We start from the raw sequence: 25103 nt of genomic DNA, 5'->3' as shown, positions 1-25103 counted from the left end.
CGTCTTTACCAGACAGTAGTTTTATGGACAGTTCTAAGTTCTTAAAGCTAAGGTAAACCTCCACGATAACTGATGTAGTCACAATCAAACAATGTCTCTTTTAGCCAAAGGCCTCCGCAGCATCAGGACAAAAGTCGCATTTGCAGGCGACCCAGAGCTACAGTATCACATAACACCTAACATAGTACCACAGTATAAAGATAGTATCACAGTACTAACATAATACTGAATTACTATTATAGTACCACAGTATTAACATAGTACTACCATAGTATAACATTACTAGCACAGGACCACAGTATTGACGTAGTACCATATTACTACCATAGTACCAAAGTACTACAATAGTACCACAGTACTAACATAATACCGCAGAACTACTGTAGTACTAAAGTACTAACATTACCACAGTACTCACATAATACTATCATAGTACACACACACACACACAGTAGAAGTGGTATTTATTGGGTTTGTATAAAAGGTAGTACAGTAAAATAAAAAACATAATAATACAATGGATTTTGTTAAAAAGACTCAATATCAGGTAGAAAACTAAGAGATATAAACTGCCTTCAATGTGAAGACAACACCACCAACAATACACTGGGCCATGGCTCATTTACAGCTCCAGCTCCGGCTGCAGCCTCTGCCCCCCGCCTTGTGCTAGGCTACTGGTCCTATGTACATGGCAACAAGCCAAAGATACAGTCCAGATGTTACCATAGCAACAAACACTGGATACAGTCCAGATGTTTCCATAGCAACAAGCCATAGAAACCGTCCACATGTTTCCATAGCAACAAGCCAGTAGATACAGCTCTGATGTTTCCATAGCAACAAGCCATGGCTACAGTTCAAACAAGTCCTATATATACTGTTCATATGTTTTCCTTGCAACAAGCCATAGTTACAGTTTGGATGTATTCATAGCAATAAGCCAGTAGATACAGTTCAGATGTTTCCAAAGTAATTATCCATAGACACAGTTCAGACGTATATCCATAGCAACAAGTCATATATGTGGTTCAGACGGTTCCATAGCAACGAGTCATATATATTGTTCAGACGTTTCCATAGTATCGATCTGGTCGCCCAGTCAATCAGTCCATTCCTGATTGGCTCCGGCATCAGTGGTGATGTCATCAGTCTGCTAGCTGCAGGTTGGCTAGAGACGGATGCATGCTGACGAAGAGTCATCATTCATTGTGTTTCCTGAGCTGTGATTGGCTGAGCGGGGAGCATCCCGCCAGGTGAATCCGTCAGAAGGGCAGAGTGGGTGTGGCTTTGTGATTCCTGAGTGTCTGAATGGACGAGAGGATCTTCTTCTGATGACCCGCCAGGGTGACGCCCACTCTCAGGAGGTCGCTGTGGAAACACACACGCCATATATATATATATATATTTTTGTATATAATACTATTTATAACTATATATATATCTATATAAAACTATCATCTACATATATATCTATAAATATAATATATAGTTGTATATACAGTATATAATACATAGTTGTATATAATACATATTTGTATATATAACTATTTATCTATATATAACTATATCTATCATTTATATATCTATATATATAGTAGTATATATAGTTTAATAGATAGATTTAATAGATATAATAGGGGTGTGTTGATCCCCTCAGCTTGCAATACAATACACGATATTGGGTTCACAATGTCATATTATAATGACATAACATTTTAGAATGATTATAACAACATTTTAATAAAGAAAACGTCAGACTGAAAAATACACAAAAATGCCATACAACACCATTTGCCCTGTATTTCCATTTCTTATGCAACTGTAAACGAGATCTGTTATAGTCACATGGTATAGATATAGCCACTCATTACCATAAATGACCAACACAAACAGAAATATCTTAGTCTATCAATCTTTACGTTGACGTTGTCAACCTGCCAGTCTGAATTCAGGGCAACCATAAGGTCTCCCACCGAAAAAACTTCAATGGAGGGGGGAGTGCTTCAGAGGAGCAGGCATAAGTAGGGCTGTACCCTAAAATCGGAATAGTCTACTCAAATTGTGAACCAATTGTATATAGTATATATATTACTGTGTATCCATGGAGACCAGAGTGTCCAGAGAGGTGAAACCAGCCTGCAGGAAGCTGTGCTCGTAACGAGACATGTTGATTGCCCCAAGCCACTCGCCCACCGAGCCACCGAGAGAGAGAGGAGGATGCCGCCTCTGGTCTAACAGGGGATGGGACGAGCTACATAGACACAGAGAGAGAAAGAGAGAGAGAGAGAGCGAGAGAGAGAGAGAGGGAGAGAGCAAAAGCGAGCGAGAAAGCATGAGTGAGCGCGACAGCAAGAACGAAAACGAGAGTTTGTTTGTATGTTATCCTGTAATGACAAGGAGGAGAAAGAAGAGGGGAGGAGAAAAAGAGAAGGAGAGAAGAGAGGAGGAGAGAGATGAGGAAGGAGAGGAGACTGAAGAAAGAAGGAGAGAAGAGAGAAGAAGAGAGAGGCGGAGGGGGAGGAGAGAAGGAAAAAGAGAAGAGTATAGAGAAGAGAGGAGAGAGAAGAGAGGAGGAGAGAGAAAAAAGCAGGAGGAGAGAAATGTCTCACCCAGCTCCGTCGGGGTGTGTGATCTTGAGGGAGGCGGGGCTTCTGATCAGCTTATCCAGAGCCGACACCACAGAGCAGAACTTCGGCCGATTGGCCCGTTCCTTCTGCCAGCAGTCCAGCATGAGTGCATGCAGAGACACAGGGCATTCTGGAGGGGGGGGGAGCCGGAAGTCCTGTTCTATAGCATTGATCACCTAGAGAGAGACAGACAGGCAGACAGACACTCTGTAGTCCTGTTCTGTAGTATTGATCACCTATAGAGACAGACAGGCAGGCAGACACTCTGTAGTCCTGTTCTGTAGTATTGATCACCTAGAGAGAGACAGACAGGCAGACAGACACTCTGGAGTCCTGTTCTGTAGTATTGATCACCTAGAGAGAGACAGACAGACACTCTGTAGTCCTGTTCTGTAGCATTGATCACCTAGAGAGAGACAGACAGGCAGACAGACACTCTGGAGTCCAGTTCTGTAGTATTGATCACCTATAGAGACAGACAGGCAGGCAGACAGACACTCTGTAGTCCTGTTCTGTAGTATTGATCACCTAGATAGACAGACAGGCAGACAGACACTCTGTAGTCCTGTTCTGTAGCACTGATCACCTAGAGAGACAGGTAGACAGACATGGAGACAGACAATAGGCAGGTAGACAGACAGGCAGTGTTTCTTACATCCTGGTTGCTCATGTCCCAATATGGTCGTTCTCCGTATGACATCACTTCCCACATGAGGATCCCGTAGCTCCACGCGTCGCTGGCTGAGGTGAACTTCCTGTATCGTCAGCCAATCAGAAACACCCTTCCAGTCAGTCAATAAGCCTAACGATGCAGTACTGATCACAATCGATGATGAACAGTGAAGAGACTAATTGATTGATCAATTCTAAACACTCAACATTAACCACTAATAGATAATCAGTAATACATAATGAATATTATTGACCTGTAGGCGATGGCCTCTGGAGCTGTCCAGCGGATAGGGATCTTCCCGCCCTAGAGACGAAGACAGAACGAGAGACGAATGACCTTACAGTCCAACAATGTATGTGCCTAACAGTTGTCTGTTCAACTCTCCAGGCATCCATAAGGTCTAGTGGAGGGAGACTCTAAACAGCATGCATCCTGTCATAGTAGTCACTGTGGTGAAGTCACTGGTTAAGGGTTAATGTGAGGGGATAAAGGTTAAGGTGATAGGATAAGTAAGTGTAAATAAGTGTTAATGTAATAAGATAAGGTTAAGGGACTTACCAGGGAGCTGGTGTATGTTGGATCCGAGGAGTTTTCTCTCAAAAACCGACTGAGACCGAAGTCAGACACCTAAAACACACACACACACACACACACACACACACATTGGAGAGTCATTAGGGCATCTTCCTAAACAACCAAGATGGCTACCTCTGATATGCCACACATTCCGTTGATCTGATCGGTTGCAAGTTGCGGGTTCAGAGGTTAGAGTTCAGTGGTTGGGCTTCAAGGGTCAGGGTTCAGTGGTTCAGACGTTAAGGGTCAGGGGTCAAGCCTCACCTTGCAGACCAGGTTGGCGTTGACCAGTATGTTCCTGGCGGCGAGATCTCGGTGGACGTAGCTCATGTCCGAAAGGTACTTCATCCCTGAAGCGATGCCTCGCAGCATCCCTACCAGCTGGATGGTGGTGAACTGACCGTCATTCAGCTACACACACACACACACACACGCACACGCACGCACACACACACACACACACACACACACACACACAAAAACACTATTAACAAATACAGTAGAAGGCCTGTCTATGAGTGTCTATCTCTACTTTGTCTCTCTGTCTCTGAGCCTGCCTCACCCTCAGGAAGCTGTCCGTCTGCATGAGGCTTTGTTGACCTCAGGAAGCTGCCTGTCTGTCTGTATGAGACTGTCTCCCCCTCAGGAGGACACTGCCTCAAGGAGTTTGTCGTCACCTGAGGAATCTGTCCATCTGTATGAGCCTTTCTCACCCTCAGGAAGCTGTCTGTCTGCACGAGGCTGTCTCACCCTCAGGGAGCTGTCTGTCAGTATGAGCCTGTCTCACCCCCAGTAAACTGTCTGTCTGCATGAGGCTGTCTCACCCTCAGGAAGCTGTCCAACGCTCCGTTCTCCATGAACTCTGTGAGGATCATGACGGGGGAGGAGGGGGTGGGGGAGGTGGTGACCCCCTCCAGGTGGATGATGTTGGGGTGCTGGAACTGTCCCATGATGGATGCCTCCGACAGGAAGTCCCGCCTCTGCTTGTCCGTCACTCCCCCCTTCAACGTCTTGATGGCCACATAGTTCTCCTTCCTGCCGGGCGCCCGCAGACGCCCCCGACACACCTCCCCAAACTCACCTGCAGGGAGAGAGACATGGGACACGCATGAGAGAGACAGGGAGAGAGACATGGGACACGCATGAGAGAGAGACAGGGAGAGAGACATGGGACACGCATGAGAGAGACAGGGAGAGAGACATGGGACACGCATGAGAGAGAGACAGGTAGAAAGACATGGGAGATGCATGAGAGACAGGTGGCAAAATATCGGCCAGACATGAAGAGAGAGAGAGAGAGAGAGACAGGTAGAGATACATGGGACACGCGTGAGAGAGAGACAGGTAGAGATACATGCGACACGCATGAGAGAGAGACAGGTAGAGAGTTATGGGACGAACATGAGGAGAGAGAGAGCTAGGTAGAGAGACATGGGATGGACGTGAGGAGAGAGACAAGCAGAGAGACATACAGGTATAGATGGACAGACAGGTAGAGAGACGGATGGGTCACCTGCTCCTATGACCTCCTCTATCTTGACGTAGGAGGGGTTGATCTCTCTGGTGAACTCTCGGACGGCTTCCCCGGGGTCCTCGTACGTCAGGGGGTCGATGTACACTTTCATCGCTATGGAAACACACTTGGTTACACAGGGACAGGAGGAGTTTAGAAAGGAAGAGAGAGGAAGAGACACAAGAGGGGAGAGAGAGGGGAGAGAGGAGAGAAGAGGAGAGAAAGGAGATGAGAGAGAGTAGACGAGAGAAGATGAGAGAAGAGGAGAGAGAGAAGAGGACAGAGAGGAGATGAGAGAGGATATGAGAGAGAGAAGAGGAGAGAGGGGAGGAGAGAGAGGATATGAGAGAGAGAAAAGGAGAGAGAGGAGATGAGAGATACTAAGACACTAGAACTAGTACTCACTGTGTCCCATCAGATAATGTCCTTGTTTGTTGTTCATGTCATGATCACGTTCTCTCCTCCTCCTCCTGTGTGTGTGAGGGGGGGGGTTATTAACGAGATTTACTGAAATATTGTTCATTCAATAGGGCTCGTTATTATTGCAATTTTGTCCATTGTCCATTTTTCCACAGATATTTTGTATTCATTTGTGTTTATCCTGTGTTAAATTGGGTTAATCTGCTTATGCTCTCACAATGAGCATCGCCAGTGTTGCTGACTCTTTCTCTCTACTGTTTCCCACAGGTCACGGCCATCTTGCAGTAATAGTTGTGTATAAAGGAGGTTCTGGCACTCTTTGCTCAGCCACTATATGTGTATTTATCTTTTTTCACCGTTTGCATATGAGATGGTCTGATAGAGGTCTTGATGACAATTTGGTGGTATGGAACACTTTGCTGCCTAGGGGTGGGATTATTTCACACACACACACACACACACACCTCACCTGTAAAAGTATGCAGCAACTATTGCCATGATAACGAGTAGGATTATTGCCATGGTAGCAGATATCCAAACGACCCAGCGGTGGACGTGACCTTCTAGAACACAGACAGAAAAAACGATAACAAAATGTAAACAACAACCATAGCAACAGATAGCCTATCACTCTATCAGTCTGTCTGTCTCTCTGTCGGTATGTTTCTCTGTGTCTTTCTCAATGTCAATGTGTCTGTCTGTCTCTATGTCTCTATGTGTCTGTCTTTCTCTCGGCCTGTCTCTGTGAGTGTAGAGATCCAGAAGGCCGGAGTAGCAGCCTGGGTGTTTCCTGACCTTCAGGCTGGGTAGAGAAGCTGGTGGCTTGGCTGAAGGGTCCGTAGCCGGCCTGGGAGCGAGCTCGGACCTGGACCCTGTAGCTGCTGGAGCGCTGGAGCCCAGACAGTACTATAGAGGAGCGGTCACTCAGGCTGTACATCCAATCAGAGCCCTGTATTGATACATACATAGATATACATACCGTTATATATACATGATATACCACATACATTCATACACACAAATACTATATGAATACGCTTTAAAAAACATGATATTTATGATAAATTAATACACATAAACTGTATCTGTATTTATTTAAATACATACTTTAATATATACATAATATATTAAGTCACATACACACTGCATTTATAAATACTTATATATAGACACAATTGACTGAATGTAAGGTATTGAATTATACCTTACATATGAACCCACCCCTATAGAGGAGCTGTCAGTAAGGACTGTGTGTATCTCTAGTGTGTAGCAGGTCTGGGAGTTGAGGATAATAGTGTGTGTGTGTGTGTGTGTGTGTGTGTGTGTGTGTGTGTGTGTGTGTGTGTGTGTGTGTGTGTGTGTGTGTGCGTGCGTGTGTGCGTGTACCTCTACTGCATAGCGGGTCTGGTAGTTGAGGATGGTGGAGTGAGGAAGATGAGGAGGGGATGAAGGAGAACTCCACTCTAAGGTCAGACTGCTCTCTGATGAGGAAATCTTCCTCACCCCCCATACTGGAGCTGGGACTAACACACACACACACACACACACACACACAAACACACAAACAAAAACAGTCATTTGATGGTAACGTGATGTAATTTGATCATCATCATATGATGATCACATAATGGTCATCAGATGTCATAAGATGTCATGTGATGGTCACCATCTCTGCTGGTGGTGATGTTGACTGTCTGGGAGGCTGGCTCTGATTGGCTTAGAGAGGAGACCCCGTTGAGTGATTGGACGCGGAAGGAGTAGGTGGTGTGAGGCTTCAGACCCCAGATCGACACTCGCCTCTGGGTCAGACCCTGCTGTGCGGGCTGGAACATCACACTGTCCTCACAGGTCCCACAGACCTGGAACACACACACACACACACACACACACACACACAATGTTTCTAACCCACTGTCCTCACAAGTCACAAACACACAATATTTCTAACAAACTTTTCCCATAAATCACGGACACCTGGAAACATGTAGTCGGTGACCTCGTTGTGGGGACTGTGTGTGTGTGTGTGTGTGTGTGTTTGTGAGACCTGGTCATGAAGACAGTAGGAACACAGGATGCTGTATGTGAGGTCACTCCGGCCGCCGCGTTCCATTGGCTCACTCCACTCCAGTGTTGCCATGGTGAGGTTCAGCTGACTGACCACGCGCCTCGGGCTGGAAGGGGGGCCTGCGGGGGGGTTGGGATCAGAGGTCAACCAGACTGATCCAACAAACACACAGCTGAGAGGTAGAGGTCGAGAGACAAAGCAAGTGAGAGACAAAGAGAGAGAGTGGGAGAGAGAGAGAGAGACAGAGAGCGGGAGAGAGAGAAAGAGAGAGGTGGTCTTACGTGTACAAGCCAGGTGGGGCGGGTCCGAGTCAGCCCGATGGTAACCAGGGCGACACAAGCAGTAGGTGGAGCCTGGGATTTGAGTGTTGCTATTGGCTGGACAGACACTACAGCCAGCCAGTCCTGGAACAGCCTTGAACTGACCTGATGGACAGGCTGAGAGAGAGAGAGAGCGAGAGAGAGAGAGAGAGAGAGAGAAATCCTTTATCAAATCAAATACAAAAATCAATAGTTCAGTAATTGAGGTGGTGACATAAATGTGCTGCCGAGATTTCTATACTTCTTATTATCCCTAGCGGTCAGAATCTCAGTTTACAGATTGGATTTTCTGGGCAGGAGCAAACCCAGGGGAGAATTGCAAATGACACTCAAATTGACAAGGAAACCTGGGGCCTACCAAATCTCAGAGAATACTATTACGCAGCCCAAATGAGATACATTGTCTATTGGTGCTCACAGGAGACTCAAGCCGGATGGAAACACATTGTGCGAAATCAGGGTCAATCTCACAAACTATTTTCAGACCAAAGGGAAGAGTCAAATATATAATGAGATTGTCTATCTCTAGAGGACGGTCCCAGATCACGCCAGGCTTCCAAAACCCAAATTCTTCGGTCCAGGCTGCCTGAATCTTATTCAGTGTTGTATTACTAAACAGATATACTAATATCAAACAGATGGGAAACTAAACTCAAATCGATGAAGGTTCAGTCGATCTTCACTTTTGAAGACCAGTTTTTCTTAGTATTAAAAGATGGTGACCAGTTTAGAAGGGGGGGAGGGGGAGTGGACGTTGTTAAATTTTTTGCCTCAGATAGAAAAATGTGTTAGATGGAAGTCTTGTCTAAATTGAGACCACATTTTTAACGCAGCAGATACAATGGGGCAGGAAGTGTATTGTGAGGGAGAGAGGAGTAGCCTAGCTGTGACTAATGTCATGTTGACAGGCAGGACTGGTTTAGGACTGACACCAGTCTACATTGGGGAAGTGGAACCAGTGGAATATGTTATGGATATTTGCGGCCCAATAGTAATTCCTGAGGTTTGGTCGGCCAGTTCCAAGAAACAACACGAAACACAGCACTTTGTTCACTAGCTTGCACACATGCAGCGCGTTGACTACATATAAAGCCACTGGCCCAGTACTCCTGTCTGCTCCCAGCTTTATACGGCCCACTCTGCTGAGCACAGGTGCACTCAATTTACTGATTGCTAGAGTTGTAGGAAGGAGGGGGGAGAGGGAGGCAATCTGGGGAGAAACACAAACAAAAAAACACTACTACCGAGTTGTCATCTAAAGTGGCACAGGGTCTGCAATACATAGTGGACCGCTGACACTGGGTCCAGTATGAATAATAGTTTGTCAGCATACAGGGTGACAAACTGTGCTCTGCGCTCTCTATGAATACGGTGACACAGTGGAGAGGATCTAAGAGTTGAGTGGTTCGATAGCAAGCGTGAATAGAAGGGGACTAAGCCTTGTCTTGTAGTCCTTGAAAGCTGGGAAAAAAAAACAAATTTGTTCGTAGCTTCAGGAGAGGAATATGCAAAGCAAACCCACGAGATAAGCTTTGGACCAAACCCAAATACAACCAAAACTGTCAAAATAAAGTCCCACCCCATCAAACTCCTTCTTTGCATCTATGGAAACAATCCCTTGAGTGTAAGACACAGAGAACTGGGCGATGTTGCTGAAAGACTGGTGACCTAGAAGCCTGTCTGGTCAGTTAAAGTGATGTCTGCATGATATGGTCCAATTTGGAGGTAAAAAGAATGGCTCAAATTTGTAGCACTGAGTTTGCAAATGAGTTCAATATACCCAGTCATCATGAGATAGTATCTGAATGTCTAGACCGGCAGACAGAATGTGTGGCTGCACCTGTGCTGAGGTGCGATGAGTGCACAACACCTGGCCCTCCGCCAAACACCTCAATCACTGCCATTACTTGAATGACTGTGTGCTTCCTGCAGGAAAACCACACAAAGTTCCTTTAAGGTACAGGTCTCTTTCATTAAGGATCTCAATCACTGTCATTACCTGTATCAAGGTGTGATTCCTGCAGGGAAAACACATGACGTTTCTTAAGAGTACGGGTATCTTTAATTAAAGACCTCTTTAGGTTTTTCCATTCATACATCAATATTGAATGAGACCAATGCCGTTTTTTCCATAGAGAGGAAACAGAGAGGCAGTGAGGAAAATGTTGGGTAAAAGAGATTAACCCGTGAAACACGATCATTTTACACGCCTAGGTCAGCTCTCTTTGTATTCTTGGTTCTACCAGCTTTCAGAGTTTTCCTTGTTGCAGTGAAATGTCTTACAGGCCTAAAACTTTTTCATCCAACAGGTCAAATCAGACAAGCGGCATTCGGCTCTGCTGTCGATAGCTGATCCCTGCTTAAAGGCTGTCCCACTAATCCACCTGTAGCTGTGGTTCCAGCACTGCTGCTGGAAGGTTCGAGCCCCGTCATCTGTCTTTGCTTTTGCAGGCACGCACATTTTTGAGGTCCGAGATCACCACTCTCAAAACAGCTCAAACTGCCTGTGCTCGTACAGACAGTGTAACATGAATCCCCGTGTTTTGGACTCCGCATGAAACGTGAACTCGGATGGCTCCTCTAGAAACATAAAGGCTGTTCTCCTTAGAGACTGCACATGAGTCAGACTAGGGTCTTTTGTAACCAAGCTGAATTGTTCTGAAACCAGGCATGCAAACTCTCAAAAAATCTGTAGCTCTTGCTTAAGGGCAGTGTCGGTGAATAACCAACACTATACATGACTCTGTCACCCTGACGGTATGGCGAGAGATGACACACACAAGCGCATCTATAAACCTATAAACACCCTGCTTTCAATTAACCAGCGACACCTGCTCGCCTGTCCTGTCGGGACCGGGGGGGTCAGCCCCGATCCCGTGACGGATCAATAGGGGGCGGAGTCTCGGAGGACGCCGTGTCTGCCTTACCCATCTTCTTCTCCCACAAACGGACGACCAAACAATAGTTTAACAAAAGGAGTGTGCCGTTGAAGAATCGCTTATCTCGAGGACGAACCAAAAAAAAGTCTGACCGAACACTCACCACTTCCCACACACTCGCTCATGCACATAGAGAGAGAGAGAGAGAGAGAGAGAGAGAGAGAGAGAGAGAGAGAGAGAGAGAGAAAGAGACAAAGAGACAGAGAGAGAGGTAGCGGGAGAGACAGAGAGAGACAGAGAGAGAGGTAGCAGGAGAGAGAGACAGAGAGAGAGAGACAGAGAGAGAGGGAGTGGGAGAGAGAGACAGGAACAATGGAGACAGGAAGTGACCTTGAGCAGCGTGTGTGTGTGTGTGTGTCTGCGTGTGTGTTCCAGGTTAACCAGAAGCAGATGAGGCCGCTCGTGCTCCTGACAACTCGTCCTGATTCCAGCGCGATGACCTCTGAACCCCAGAGAACAACAGGAAGGTCTCTGATCACCTCCAGACCAGCCCGACGTACAGCAGTGGCTACGTGGAAGGGAGGGTGGGCTCAGGACCAAAGGTGGTCACTGGTTGGGTGTGGCGGGTTTGAATTTAGATGAGGTCATGTTTCCCCGTCCTGGTCAGGATTCTGAACGTGTTGGACATTGTTTATGACTGGTTTAGGAACTCCGCTAGGCAACTAGCAACTATTATTAAAATGTTTGTGTGAATGTATTGTTTTATTGTTGTGTTATTATACTCTTACTCCATTCAGACTTTAAACTTTTGAACTCTATTTTAAACTCCATTCAACTCTTGTGATGTTACAAATGATTTAAAGCCAACAGCCAGCATTCACACCGCAATTTATTCAGAAATTGCATTTTCTAGTTCTGCAGTATTTACTATTGTTGTCAACAATAGTGTACAAATCTGGTTCCTGTAAAGTGCACTACTTAATACCCATGATGGACCGTAAAATAAGTGCAAAACTGATTCACACCTATTTCAAAACCATATCCCATGATGCTTTCATTGTTTAATTGCATCGATTCGTCCAATAGAGGTGGACACATTGACCGTGTTTACATGCTGGAGCTTAATCGTGTAATGAACGCATCGAATAAAGATTGGATTCATGTAAACAGGTTTATTCGATCTGCTTCGCCAAAAGGATCGTCTCAGGACCGGATTAGCGAAGTCGATACGATAGCTGGGCTTGAGCCGGTCATAGGCGGCTATCTACCTGCATGTGTACTCGATCGTATCGTATTGCCGGGAGTTTGCGTCCTGCGCATGCTCGAGAATTTCGGTCGGGGATTTCACCCGGAAGTGGAAGGAGACGACGTAATAAATGGTAGTGTTGTCATATCCTCATATGCATTTGTATACAGTGAAAAATGCACAAAATGTACGCTACTGTTGCCTCGTCAAACTCCTCGTACGCCATCTTTGTTTGTATGCCGCCAGATAGTTTGTTGTTGCTTTTACGTAGCCGTGAACCGGAAGTGGCTCTAGTACCACTTGTTGAAAGGGCTACAGCGCCACCTAGGGTAGCGGAGTCAGCCAGGTCTCCGACCATTATTCCAATCTGATCCGATGTATGTATACTCAGACAAGTGACAGCCCCAATGATTGTGGTGCTTTAGGCTCATTAATGGTACATGGATAAGGGGGATGAGAGAACAGGTTGGCCTGTGAACGTGTGAACTCACCTCGACATCTGAGGTGTGACTGGTTGGCTTCGTAACCAGGGCGACAAGCACAGCTGGAGGAGATGGTCCCCATCCCGACCCACTGACCATCTTCACCGCAAAGCATGCTGGGACGGCTCGTCTTTTCTCCAGAGGGGGTCCCCGCGTTCTCCACACACACACCCTGCGCCTGGAATACACACATAATATACACATTGTCACACACACACACACAAAAAAAACAACACACCCTGTGCCTGAAATACACACATACACACTATTACGCCTGGAGGACAAAGTGAGAGTGAGTGTTCTACCTGCTGAACCAGTGTGTGTGTGTGACGGTCTCTAACTACACCAGTGTGTGTGTGTGACGGTCTCTAACTACACCAGTGTGTGTGGGACGGTCTCTAACTACACCAGTGTGTGTGGGACGGTCTCTAACTACACCAGTGTGTGTGTGTGACGGTCTCTAACTACACCAGTGTGTGTGTGTGACGGTCTCTAACTACACCAGTGTGTGTGGGACGGTCTCTAACTACACCAGTGTGTGTGTGACGGTCTCTAACAACACCAGTGTGTGTGTGGGACGGTCTCTAACTACACCAGTGTGTGTGGGACGGTCTCTACCTGTTGAACCAGTGTGTGTGGGACGGTCTCTACCTGTTGAACCAGTGTGTGTGGGACGGTCTCTACCTGTTGAACCAGTGTGTGTGGGACGGTCTCTACCTGTTGAACCAGTGTGTGTGGGACGGTCTCTACCTGTTGAACCAGTGTGTGTGGGACGGTCTCTACCTGTTGAACCAGTGTGTGTGGGACGGTCTCTACCTGTTGAACCAGTGTGTGTGGGATGGTCTCTACCTGTTGAACCAGTGTGTGTGGGATGGTCTCCGGGAAGCTGGTGAAGGAGTGGATGAGGGCGGGGCACTTCCTGTAGTACACCCGGACCGCCAGCAGGGCCATGCAGGCTCCCTGGCTCTGGAAGGCCAGGTACACGCCCCCGGTGGTCCCCCCTGGACCAGACCCCCCAGGACCAGACCCTACGGGACCCACTCGCAGGGTCTTCAGATTAGACCGCCGCTCCCCCCCACGCCTCAACAGGTGGTCCGCAGCCACCGTGTCCACCTGAAAATTAATATTGGTTTAATCTTTAATTAATTTCAGATCATTGATAAAAATGTATTTCAGATTTATTAATTAGACTAAAATCGAGGGGAATAAATTTGATTCAACTGGATTAGGCTAGACAAATTGGGATAAAACTAGGTTAGGTAAAACTAGATTAGGTTAGACTAGGTTAGATTAGACTTGATGAGGTGGGACCATGTTGGGTTAGAATAGACTAGTTCAGTGTCTACCTTGGTGTAAGGGTTCTCCATCCACATGGGCTGTGTGAGCGTTGCATTGTCCGTGGGACTCTGGTAGTAGTACAGGTTGAACGTTTCTTTACATTGACGGAAGTTCAGACTGGAACATTCCATCATGGTGAACCTGAAGGGGAACACACATCACTCACTTTCAGTTGTACATCGATTTATATTATATTATTTTGTATTAACTGTTAAAGCTAAGTTCGACTAAGATTTTACATGGTGGAATCTGATTCATCAGACCCATCGTTAACTGATCGTCTAATCATACATTGTATATTTAGAGAAATGTAAAACGGAGAAGATTCAAGGTCACTCCAAGTATGTTGAATTAATTAATATACATTTATATGATTTATGGAAAAACAATAAAGCTTTATAAACCATCTCAAACCCCAACCCTACAATGACAGTGTAGACCTTGTTTACATCAACCAATCAGATAATTCATCCACCTCGTTTACATCAACCAATCAGATCATGCATATACACCTTGTTTACGTCAACCAATCCGATTATGTTCTATCTGTCAATCAAACCCACCGTATTTCTACGTAGAGAATGGTCTCAGCTCTGAGAGGGATCCAGCGTGTCCTCAGCCAATAGGAGCTGGCACTGTCAGGGCTGCATATCTGATAGGTCCGTACACTGTTGGCGTCATCGTCAAGACCGCTCACCTCCTCCCACTAAACTCAGACAGGTTAGAGACAGACAGGTCAGAGGCTGAGAGGTAACAGACATACAGCTAGACACAGACAGGTTAGACAGACAGACAGGTTAGAGACAGACAGGATAACAACAGACAGGTTAGAGAGACAGACAGGCAAGAGAAAAACAGGATAGAGAAAGACAGGTTAGCGACACACAAGATAGAAACAGACGGAGACAGGCAGACAGGATAGAGACCGACAGGTTAGATAGACTGACAGATAGACACACAAAGATAGGCAGACGAACAGACGTCACCTGTTGGTCATCATTAGGATAGCTGGTCCATCGAAGATCTGATGTCTCCAGCTTGGTGTTCATAACCACCTCTGGGGAATGGTGGTGGTATTATCATCAGCAGTTTAACTATCATAACCACCTCTGGGGAATGGTGGTGGTATTATCATCAGCAGTTTAACTATCATAACCACCTCTGGGGAATGGTGGTGGTATTATCATCAGCAGTTTAACTATCATAACCACCTCTGGGGAATAGTGGTGGTATTATCATCAGCAGTTTAACTATCATAACCACCTCTGGGGAATAGTGGTGGTATTATCATCAGCAGTTTAACTATCATAACCACCTCTGGGGAATGGTGGTGGTATTATTAGCAGCAGAAGTATTAGCACTACCACTAGCAGAATTACTAGCGACAGTTTTACTATGAGCAGCAGTGGTATTACCACGACCAATAGTAGTATTACTAGCGACAGTTTTACTATGAGCAGCATTAGTATTACCACGACCACTAGTAGTATTACTAGCAGTAGTTTTACTATGAACAGCAGAAGTATTAGCACTACCACTAGTAGTATTACTAGCAGTAGTAGTATTATAGCAGCAGTAGTATAATTACCAGTATAAGTATTACTAGCAGAAGTTATACTATGAGCAGCAGAAGTATAACCACTAACACTAGTAGTATTACTAGCAGTAGTAGTATTATAGCAGCAGTAGTATTGTTACCAGTAGACGTATTACCAGCAGATGTAGTTTTAATATCAGTAGTAATATTACTAGCAGTAGTAGTCATTCTGTCTCTCCTCTATCATCCTTCCATCATTCTGTCTCTCCTCTATCATCCCTCCATCATTCTGTCTCTTCCTTATCATCCCTCCATCATTCTGTCTCTCCCTTATCATCCCTCCCTCATTCTCTCTAAGTCTATCATCCCTCCCTCGGGCCTCGTTCTGTCTCTCCTCTGTCATCCCTCCCTCGTTCTGTCTCTCCTCTGTTATTCCTAGCTAGAACATTTAGTTCTGGTATTTAGTTTCAGTATAAACGAGTTGTTAGAGTAGGCTATACTAATTGTAGTCGTACAACAATGGCAACAGTATTTTTTATACTTGTGTTTAGTTCGAGGAGACAGTCAAGTCATTTATTAGTGAGTGCTTGGTGAGAGTGCTTTAATTATACTTGTAGTTATTTCTCAGCTAGAGTATTTAAGTTGTACGGTCGCTGTTAGATAACTATAGTTGTCGCATACTTTAAGCTAGGTTCCGTTCAAGGAGACAAAGTATAGTTTGAAGGCATTTAAAGTCTTACCTTCTTCCGCCCCGCACGCACACAGCGAGCCCAGCAGCAGCAGGAGCCGCAGCACGGCCTCGGTCCCGGCGCCTCGCGCGCCTCGAGGCGCCATCAGCTGGCCTCGCGCTCCGTCCTCCCCACGGACCTCATTAGAGCCCACCAGCACCCAGCACCCGGCACGCGCCGAGCGACCCGATACCGTCCGCTACAGTATCCACCGACTACACTACGGTCGAACGCGTTGGACTCCTTCCAAATTCGAATCAATTCAACCCGGTTGGAACGCCAGTGTAACTTCAGCAGAACTCAAATAGAACGACAACCGAACTACAATAGAAATCCCGCATAACTTTTAACAGTACTCCAGAAGACCGACACTAAAGCTCCAGCAGAACTTCAGTAGAACTCCCAGTGGATCTTCAATAGAACTCCAGTAGGTCCACAACATAAATCCAATAGAACTACAATAGAAATCCTGTCGCGGGTTGAGGGTCGTTTTAAAAACCACCGATCCTTAAAAAAAAAAGCAGATGTTGAAAAGCGGCCGTGATCCTATTGGACTTCCGGACTCTTTCCTCAACGTGCCCCCCTAGGTCCCGGGCTCGGTTCCTCGATCGGTTCTTGGGGTTCTTGTTGACTTGTATCCGGAGGGTCCGGCGCGGGTCAGCGGTAGGATCTGCAGCCGGACAGCGAGCGCTCTCGCCGGCCTGACGACTCCCGAGACTGATGGAGGAGGGGTCTAACCTCGCCCCCCCCTCCCCCCCACAGACACACACATCCACATACACACAACTGCAATACACACTACCTCTCCCACCCAATCCACATTCCTCTCCCCTCCTCAGCTACTTACTCCACTTCTTTCTCTCTATCTTCAAGTCTCTCGCTCTCCACCAGACGGTCCGGTCGCACCGGGACCCTAACTAAAGAGAACCGGAGTAACGGAAACATAGGAAACCGAACCGGAGTAACGGAACAAACTAAAATAGTTTCGTGAGTACTCCTCGAAACTTCCCTCGCGGAGATCCTTTACCGCTGGCACGGGACATCCGAGACCCTGATGTTCTAAGTCCCGCCCCCCTTGGCAGGAGGCCGCTGATTGGCTTTGCTGTTTGTCACTCTGAAACAGAAGCTATGTGTGTGTGTGTGTGTGTGTGTGTGTGTGTGTGTGTGTGTGTGTGTGTGTGTGTGTGTGTGTGTGTGTGTGTGTGTGTGTGTGTGTGTGTGTGTGTGTGTGTGTGTGTGTGTGTGTGTGCTATACCAAGATATTATATCAGAAAGACATCTCAAGCTATAACAGGATATTAGAAACACATCTGTACCTGCTTGGTATGCATACAACGTTTTATAATCTGTGGAACAATTATAGCCTGCCGTGGTTTATATTGTGCAGAACTATTAAAATGTTTTATAATCTGTAAAACTACCTTACTGTGTTTCAAAATGTGTATAACTAATCAATTATGTTTTATAATCTGTAAAACTACTTTACTGTGATTTATGTGTATAACTTATCAATTATGTTTCATAATCAGTAGAACAACCAAACTGTGTTTTATAATGTGTATAACTTATCAATTATGTTTCATAGTCAGTAGAACTACCAAACTGTGTTTTCATAATCTGTAGAACTATTATACAATGTTTTATCATTTGTAGAACTACCATATCATACATTTCTCAATTCCATTGTGACCTGTGGGATTTACTTAACCTGTGTTAGCGGGGAGAAATGTATGTTTTCCATTCAAATAAATAGAAAGACAAAGAGAGAGTTGGGGGTGGGTGGGTGCAGAGATAGAGACAGAGAGGGTGGGGGAGAAAGAGTGAGACAGTGAGAGAAAAGAGAGACAGAGAGAGGAGTGAGAGAGGGGAGAGAAAGAGAGAGGGAAAGAGGGGGACAGCGAGAGAGAAAAGAGAGATGGAGAGAGATAGAGAGAGAGGGACAGGTGAAAGCCTGGTTTTATGCTCCTGGTTGCCCCTAGAAACATGCCCCACCCTGGCTAGTGACCCCCAGACAATCAGGGTCAGCACAGGAATCTAGCATGAGGCATTTCCTGTATGGCAGCAGTATTCACTGTCTGTACTGTCCACCCCCTGCCTGTTCTTTAATGACTTGTCTCTGTACTTTCCAACCCCTACCTGGACTTTATAAACTGTCTCTGTAAAGTCTCACCCCTACCTGCTTCCTAATGACCGGTCTCTGTACTATCTAACCCATACCTGCTCCTTAATGACCCGTCTCTGTACTGTCTACCCCTACCTGCTCCTTAATGACCCATCTCTGTACTGTTTACCCCCTACCTGCTCCTTAATGACCTGTCTCTGTGAGGTGTATAGACAATACACTATAGAATGAACAGATGAATGAATGATGAATAAGCAGAGCATAGTTGAGGTGTAGATTATAGACCACATTTGTCAACATTGTAGAATAAACATGAGCAGAACATAGTGGATATGTAGACTATAGACTAACACTATAGAATAAACATGAGCAGAACAGTGGATGTGTAGTCTATAGACGATACGCTATGGCGCCCTCTGCTGGATGATACCATTAATTCTCTTCCACGCAGATTACACTGAGTTGGTAACGTAACGTTGAGTCCACCAGGAGATGGTTGCACTTTTGGCTTGACCCCACCCACCCCTAGTACCTTTGTACTATCGTTTTCTTTGGTGACATAAGACAAGATCATATGTTTCAGGAACATTTATTTGTTTACAAAGATAGGCTCGTTATAATGCAGCGGTTGCCGTGACAACCTCATAAATAAATTACAGAAACTGTCGACACAAACTGCAAAATGCAAACAGCAAAAAAAAAAAGATTAATAATTTCAGTTGACAATGGATTCATATCTCTTAACGGTTTTTAAAATGCAAAAACAATACAAATGCATGCAAGGCATCACTCCAACAATAGTAGCTATATATATATATATATTTCTCATTTGATCTGATGTTATTAGGATATATGGAATATAACGGCCACTCTGTGGAACAAAAGGAACAAGTTTAAGAAGTGCTGGGACGAACGGGAGACTAAAGCTATCTACAGTATTTACACCTCTTCTCTCCGCGTTCCTCACATCCAGAACCGAGTCCTCCTCAGCCCTAGTGAGCCAGACACACCGGCTGATAGTCAGCTAGATAGCTGCTAGTCTGATAGCTAGCCACTAGTCTTGTAGCGAGCAGCTAGTCTGCTGTCGTTTACAATCACAAGCCGTTTAGAGATCTGCCCTGCCCTGTGACTTGGTGACACCACGAGTGGGAGTGTCCATCTAGATGTACGCTGGATAGATCCGTCTACCATTAGGCTTGTCTATCCACAATATACCTAGGGGGACGGTCCCAATCGTGATGTCACCAAGTCACAGGGCAGGGCAGATTTTGAAACGGCTTGTAATGGCTAACCACACAGTCACGCCTGGTGGTAAAATAGGGGCCCTTTAATGTGTAACCATTGAATCGTCTGTGTAGTATTGGCCGAAATGGGACCGTACAAATCCGGTTTTCCTATATAGTGCACTACTTAACACCAAATATGGACCTCAAAAAAAGTACACAACTGATTCTCACATATGTTCGCACTGTATCCCATGATGCATAGCAGTTTTCATTGTCATCAGGCTTGTTTATGCGACGAATACAAGTCCCACCGATGCATTCCCGGTGTTAAATTCATGTCCGAATTCTCCCTATACCTGTTCCCTAAATAGTGTACTATATAGTGTTCACTTTAGAGGGAATAGGGAATGAGGGAACAAGTTAGCTGATTTGAAGAAAGCCTGTTAGTCTGTAGCCTAACTGTTAGTCATATGGAAACGGTTAGTTTAAGGCTTACTGTTAGTCGGTTGGATAACCGGTGGAATAGTTATATTAATAATAAGAATTCCAACAGTATGCTTGTCTTGCAACCATACTAAGAACAGAGGGAGTCTTCTTTCTGGTAATCTGAGTGAGTCAGGCCTCCCACAAGCTAGCTAATGACGAGCTGGCCAATCACAAACCAGTAATGATGAGCTAGCGAATAAGAACACAGTAATGATGAGCTAGCCGATCAGCAAACAATAGTGATCAGCTAGCCAATCAGAACACAGTTATGTTCAGCTAGCCAATCAGAAAACAGTTATGATCAGCTAGCCAATTAGAACAGTTTGATCGGCTAGCCAATCAGAACACAGTAATGATGAGCTAGCCAATCAGAAAACAGTACGGATGAGCTAGCCAATCAGAAGTACAAACTGTATCCTGACATCTTCATTGCTGAGGGATGTTTCACCATGTACACAACATATAGACGTGTTCACATGTACACGGATACACGTGCATGTACACACACACACACACACACACACACACACACACACACATGCTGTAAACAACACACATTGTCTCTATATATTATATATCTATATATATCTACATCATAGATATCTATAGTATATATCTCATAGTTTTAAGAGGTTTACCAGCTGCGGCTGGAGTGTATTATCATTATTATAATAAACAAAAATAATATTAATAATATTGGTAATACTATACATATCAATATTATTATGATTAGTATTAGTATAATAAGTAATATTATTATGATTATTATTAGTAGTAATATTACAAATTAATATAAATTTGTAATATTAATATTTAGGGATCAGGTGGTCAGTCCTCTTCGCTCCAACTCTTTCATCTGCTTCAGTTCCTTTATCCTACACACACACACACACACACACACACACACACACACACACACACACACACACACACACACACACACACACACACACACACACACACACACAGTATAATTTCACTGATTATCATTTCTATGTTAATTGTATGGTTTGGGTTTGTGTGTAAGTCAAGGTCCTCACAGGTATAGTAAACCCGGTGTGTGTGTGTCGGTGTGTGTGTCTGTGTGGGTGTGAGTATTACCTGTTCCTGCAGCGTCGTAGGAAACGCATGATTTTCCTGGCGGCCTGGTCCTGCTTCTTGGTGAGGAACGACCCCCTTTAAACACAAGACAACACAACTTAAGAACAAAGCCTTGTTTCATTATGGCAGTCACACTTTGAACAATTTCAACCGGTCCTATTTTGTTTAAGGTGTTCTCTGCTCTGTGGCCTTATTTTGCGATTGGCTGCTGATCTATGCATTCCTTGATGAAGCTGTGTGTTTAAATTACTCATCTATATTTAACGTTATGAAGCAGGCAACTACCCTATTGTTTATGCTGTAAAATAAGGAATCCATGGTATTAACGGATGTCATAAAACATCATAAAAGACTCGTGCATACCCGATCGTATCGAACCATGAGCTTTGTGCACCGGTTCACCCTTAGTGTGTATAAATATAGATGCAGTAGTGACTTGGGGTCCAGCTGTGGTAGTACTGCTGGATGAGGAGAGTATAGATGTGCATGTATATATATATACATATATATACAAATGTGTCTATATATAGCAGTAGTTACTTGAGGCGGGGGTTGTGTGGTCCTTGTTTAAGGCGTTCATACTCCTTGTAGCTGCGGTAGTACTGCTGGATAAGGACGGCCGCTCTGCGACTCTGCTGGAAGCGTTTCTGCTCGTAATACGACCGGAACTTGGACTGGATGAGGATGGCTGCCTGGGTCATCTTCTTATACAGAGCGTACTGGGGAGATACGCACCAGGACTCATTAATACTCAGCAATTACACACCAGGACTCATTAATACTCACTACTACACACTGATACACTTATACTCACTAATACGTAGTAAATCATAGTAATTAACAAACACATACACACACTAATACTCACCTAAACACACACTCATGCTCACTAATACACACAAATACTCACTGATACACACACAAATACACAGTATTACTCAGTAACACACAGTAATACTCACTTATACACACAAGGGGTGGCATTGAATCTTCAACAATTCAAATCTTCGATAGAATTACATTTGGTTGACATTGTCCTTAATAGTGGAATATTATTATTATTTTAGTCTGGAAAATTGTGTGTGTGTGTGTAACAGTATAAAAAACTGATTTACCTCAGCATTGCTTGGCTTATAGAAGGAAAAGCCTATATACAATTATATTTTGTGGGGGTGACTAGTCTTGTGTTTTTCTTTCAATAAATTATTGCTTGTTTTACAACCCCTTTGTGTAAAGGCAGTGGTACCAACCAACCGTTACATTGTTTACATGTAGCACATTGTAGACTATTAGTTTAGAACAGGGGTGGGGAACGTACGGCCCGCGGGCCGGATACGGCTCGCCAAAGCCTTTCATCCGGCCTGCGGATTTAATAAAATGTTAACAAAGCATATAGCCTAGCCTACAATATAGTTATACAAGCATAAGTGACGACTTGTGAATGAAATGAATTAAGGAGAAAAAGGTTAATTTCCTTTTTGTTTACTTTGGAATGTTGAGGGTCACATTGGGGTAGCCTAAACAAGTCGCAGTGTCATTTCTAAATCTAACCATTGATGGCTAGCATGGCATCCGCCAAGAAACGAAGGTTGATAATGAAAGTCACGTTTTCCAAGAAAAATGGACTGATGATTACTTCTTTGTTGAAGTAAAGGGCAGGCCAGTTTTCCTTGTGTGTGGAGAATCGCTACCTGGAACATCATTACAGTACTAAATATGCTAGGCAAAGTGAATTGCAGGGGCAGTTACGCAAGGACAAAATAAACGCACTTAAGCGAAGTTTGGGTGCCCAACAAGCAGCTTTCACCAGACCAAATTAAGAGAGAGAAAACGTTGCATGCAAGTTATGTGGTGAGTGAGTTATTTTTATAGGCCTAAAAAAAGTGTGGCCCCAGAAACAAGTTACAAAAATGGATACGGCCCTTGATGTCAAAAAGGTTCCCCACCCCAGGTTTAGAAGGATAAACAATGTCAGAAAATAAATGTTAAACTCAAATTGTGGCAAAAGCAAGCTCATGTACTCAGTGGTGCATTTATGCTGTTCTGCTAAATTGAATGGTGCCACATTTGTTCTAGAGACTGAAACTAAAGAACAGCGCTCCGCACCCCCAAAGAGACCAGCCACTCTTTGGGTGATTTCATTTATTTAAACCATTTTTTGATTTCATAGATGTTTTATATTAAATTCCTGTACATAATTATATTATTAGTCTGTGTTATAGTTTACAAGGGAAATAGTAGCCTATAGTTTCTGTTATTTTCTGTCTGAATTAATTTTGCGAAAAGCTAATTCGTTGGTAGAGGCATTTGGTGGTCAGACATTCAGCTGTTGACTGCATTGGGAAACCCTGATCAGCCAATTGATTATTTTCAAGCAATTAGACCATGCGAAAGTCAAAAAGAATTAGCCACATATAAAAAAATTGATATCATGATTCGATGATCAGTCGACGACGGGTCTGGCCTGACGAATCAGATTTGACGAGTCGATTGGTCAAGGACACCCCTTATACACACACACTGATACCCATTGCTACACACCAATACACATTTACCTTCAATGCTATCCATGTTAGCTAGAGAGATAGAGACACATAGACAGAGAGGCAGAGAGAGAGAGAGAGAAAGAGGCAGAGAGGCAGAGAGAGGCAGAGAGAGAGAGAGAGATAGAGAGGCAGAGAGAGAGAGAGGCAGAGGCAGAGAGAGAGAGAGGCAGAGAGAGAGATAGAGAGGCAGAGAGAGAGAGAGAGAGAGAAAATACAGATAGAATTGAATAGTTGACAAAAGAAAAACATGTTAGTACGTGCGCACCCCATACACACACACACACACACACACACACACACACACACACACACACACACACACACACACACACACACACACACACACACACACACACACACACACACACACACACACCTGCTTATATTTCCTGTAGCATCTCTGGATAACTGCAGCGGCCATGTCCTGCTGCTCCTTTAACCTCCGACCCTGAACATGAATATATAAATATATGTATTTATTTACATAGTATTGTATTCAGATGATCTACTATAGCAGATGTCATATTATATATAGAGGATATAAAAGTACAGATGATATAGTAGTGACTGTAACCTAGTAATGAAGAGATGTATATAGCTGATAAAGTAATGTATATAGATGATATAATGTGTATAAATTACGTTATAATGCATTTAGTAGATATAGTAATATAAAATTAAGATTAAGATTAAAGATTTGTAAGATTAAAGTAATGTATACATGTTATATAGTAATGTATATTGCTGAAATAATAATATATAGATGATATAATAACGTATATAGAGGATATAATAATGTATATAGATTATATAATAATGTATATAGAGGATATAATAATGTATATAGATGATATAATGTGTATAGATTACATGACAATGTATATAGATGATATAATGTGTATAGATTACATGACAATGTATATAGATGATATAATGTGTATAGATTACATGACAATGTATATAGATGATATAATGTGTATAGATTACATGACAATGTATATAGATGATATAATGTGTATAGATTACATGACTATGTGTATAGATGATCTATATATATTACTATATATATTATATGACCTTGTAGCGCCGGAAGGCGGTCTGGATGATTCTGGCCGCCTCATACAGCTCTCTCTGCTCACTGTCACTCAGAGTCAACAGGGCAAAGTCTCTCTCCATCCTCCCATTGGTGGAGGCATTGAGGAACTCTGCCCACGTGGC

At 44.2% G+C, this 25103-nt stretch overlaps 2 protein-coding genes across 4 annotated transcripts in view; both read right to left on the bottom strand.

The window, feature by feature from the left end:
* Positions 1–449: 449 nt before the first annotated feature.
* Positions 450–17383, bottom strand: ephb4b (eph receptor B4b). Of its 2 annotated transcripts, XM_084487249.1 has the most exons (22): positions 16417–17383; positions 15126–15196; positions 14703–14845; positions 14148–14280; positions 13651–13914; positions 12811–12979; positions 8156–8311; positions 7854–7993; positions 7476–7668; positions 7196–7332; positions 6605–6758; positions 6279–6372; positions 5795–5859; positions 5390–5503; positions 4701–4957; positions 4141–4287; positions 3859–3927; positions 3554–3603; positions 3283–3382; positions 2610–2803; positions 2093–2251; positions 450–1368 (listed from the first exon to the last, which is right to left on the bottom strand). In XM_084487249.1, exons 1-22 carry the CDS (start codon positions 16508–16510, stop codon positions 1263–1265), a joined length of 3009 nt encoding a protein of 1002 aa, XP_084343375.1. In that variant the 5' UTR covers positions 16511–17383; the 3' UTR covers positions 450–1262. The 2 variants fall into 2 exon arrangements, with proteins under 2 accessions (XP_084343375.1, XP_084343376.1); XM_084487250.1 differs by lacking the exon at positions 2093–2251.
* A 1731-nt stretch (positions 17384–19114) lies between these two features.
* camta2 (calmodulin binding transcription activator 2) overlaps positions 19115–25103 on the bottom strand; it is a 23277-nt gene continuing 17288 nt past the window's right edge. For both annotated transcript variants that reach the window (XM_084487091.1, XM_084487090.1), the window contains exons 21-25: positions 24963–25103; positions 24262–24333; positions 21880–22058; positions 21340–21414; positions 19115–21113 (exon numbers count right to left, since the gene is read on the bottom strand). The exon at positions 24963–25103 is cut by the window's right edge and continues 64 nt beyond it. In XM_084487091.1, coding sequence (XP_084343217.1) covers positions 21059–21113; positions 21340–21414; positions 21880–22058; positions 24262–24333; positions 24963–25103 — 522 coding nt within the window. In that variant the 3' untranslated portion in view covers positions 19115–21058. The remainder of the gene's footprint in view (positions 21114–21339; positions 21415–21879; positions 22059–24261; positions 24334–24962) is intronic.

This window comes from Micromesistius poutassou (genome assembly GCF_964030765.1).
Source record: "Micromesistius poutassou genome assembly, chromosome: 23".
NCBI lineage: Eukaryota > Metazoa > Chordata > Actinopteri > Gadiformes > Gadidae > Micromesistius > Micromesistius poutassou.
This window is presented reverse-complemented; position numbering and strand designations above follow the sequence as displayed.

What these genes read in the sequence shown, in the direction of transcription:
- ephb4b (XM_084487249.1), bottom strand. Translation starts at nt 16,510, where the DNA reads ATGGCGCCTCGAGGCGCGCGAGGCGCCGGGACCGAGGCCGTGCTGCGG. An exon ending in GCCCCACCTGGCTTGTACAC is followed by an intron (nt 7,994 to 8,155) that starts GTAAGACCACCT and finishes ACCCCCCCGCAG; the next exon opens with GCCCCCCTTCCAGCCCGAGG. An exon ending in CTGGTCTCCATGGATACACA is followed by an intron (nt 1,369 to 2,092) that starts GTAATATATATA and finishes GTGTTTCCACAG; the next exon opens with CGACCTCCTGAGAGTGGGCG.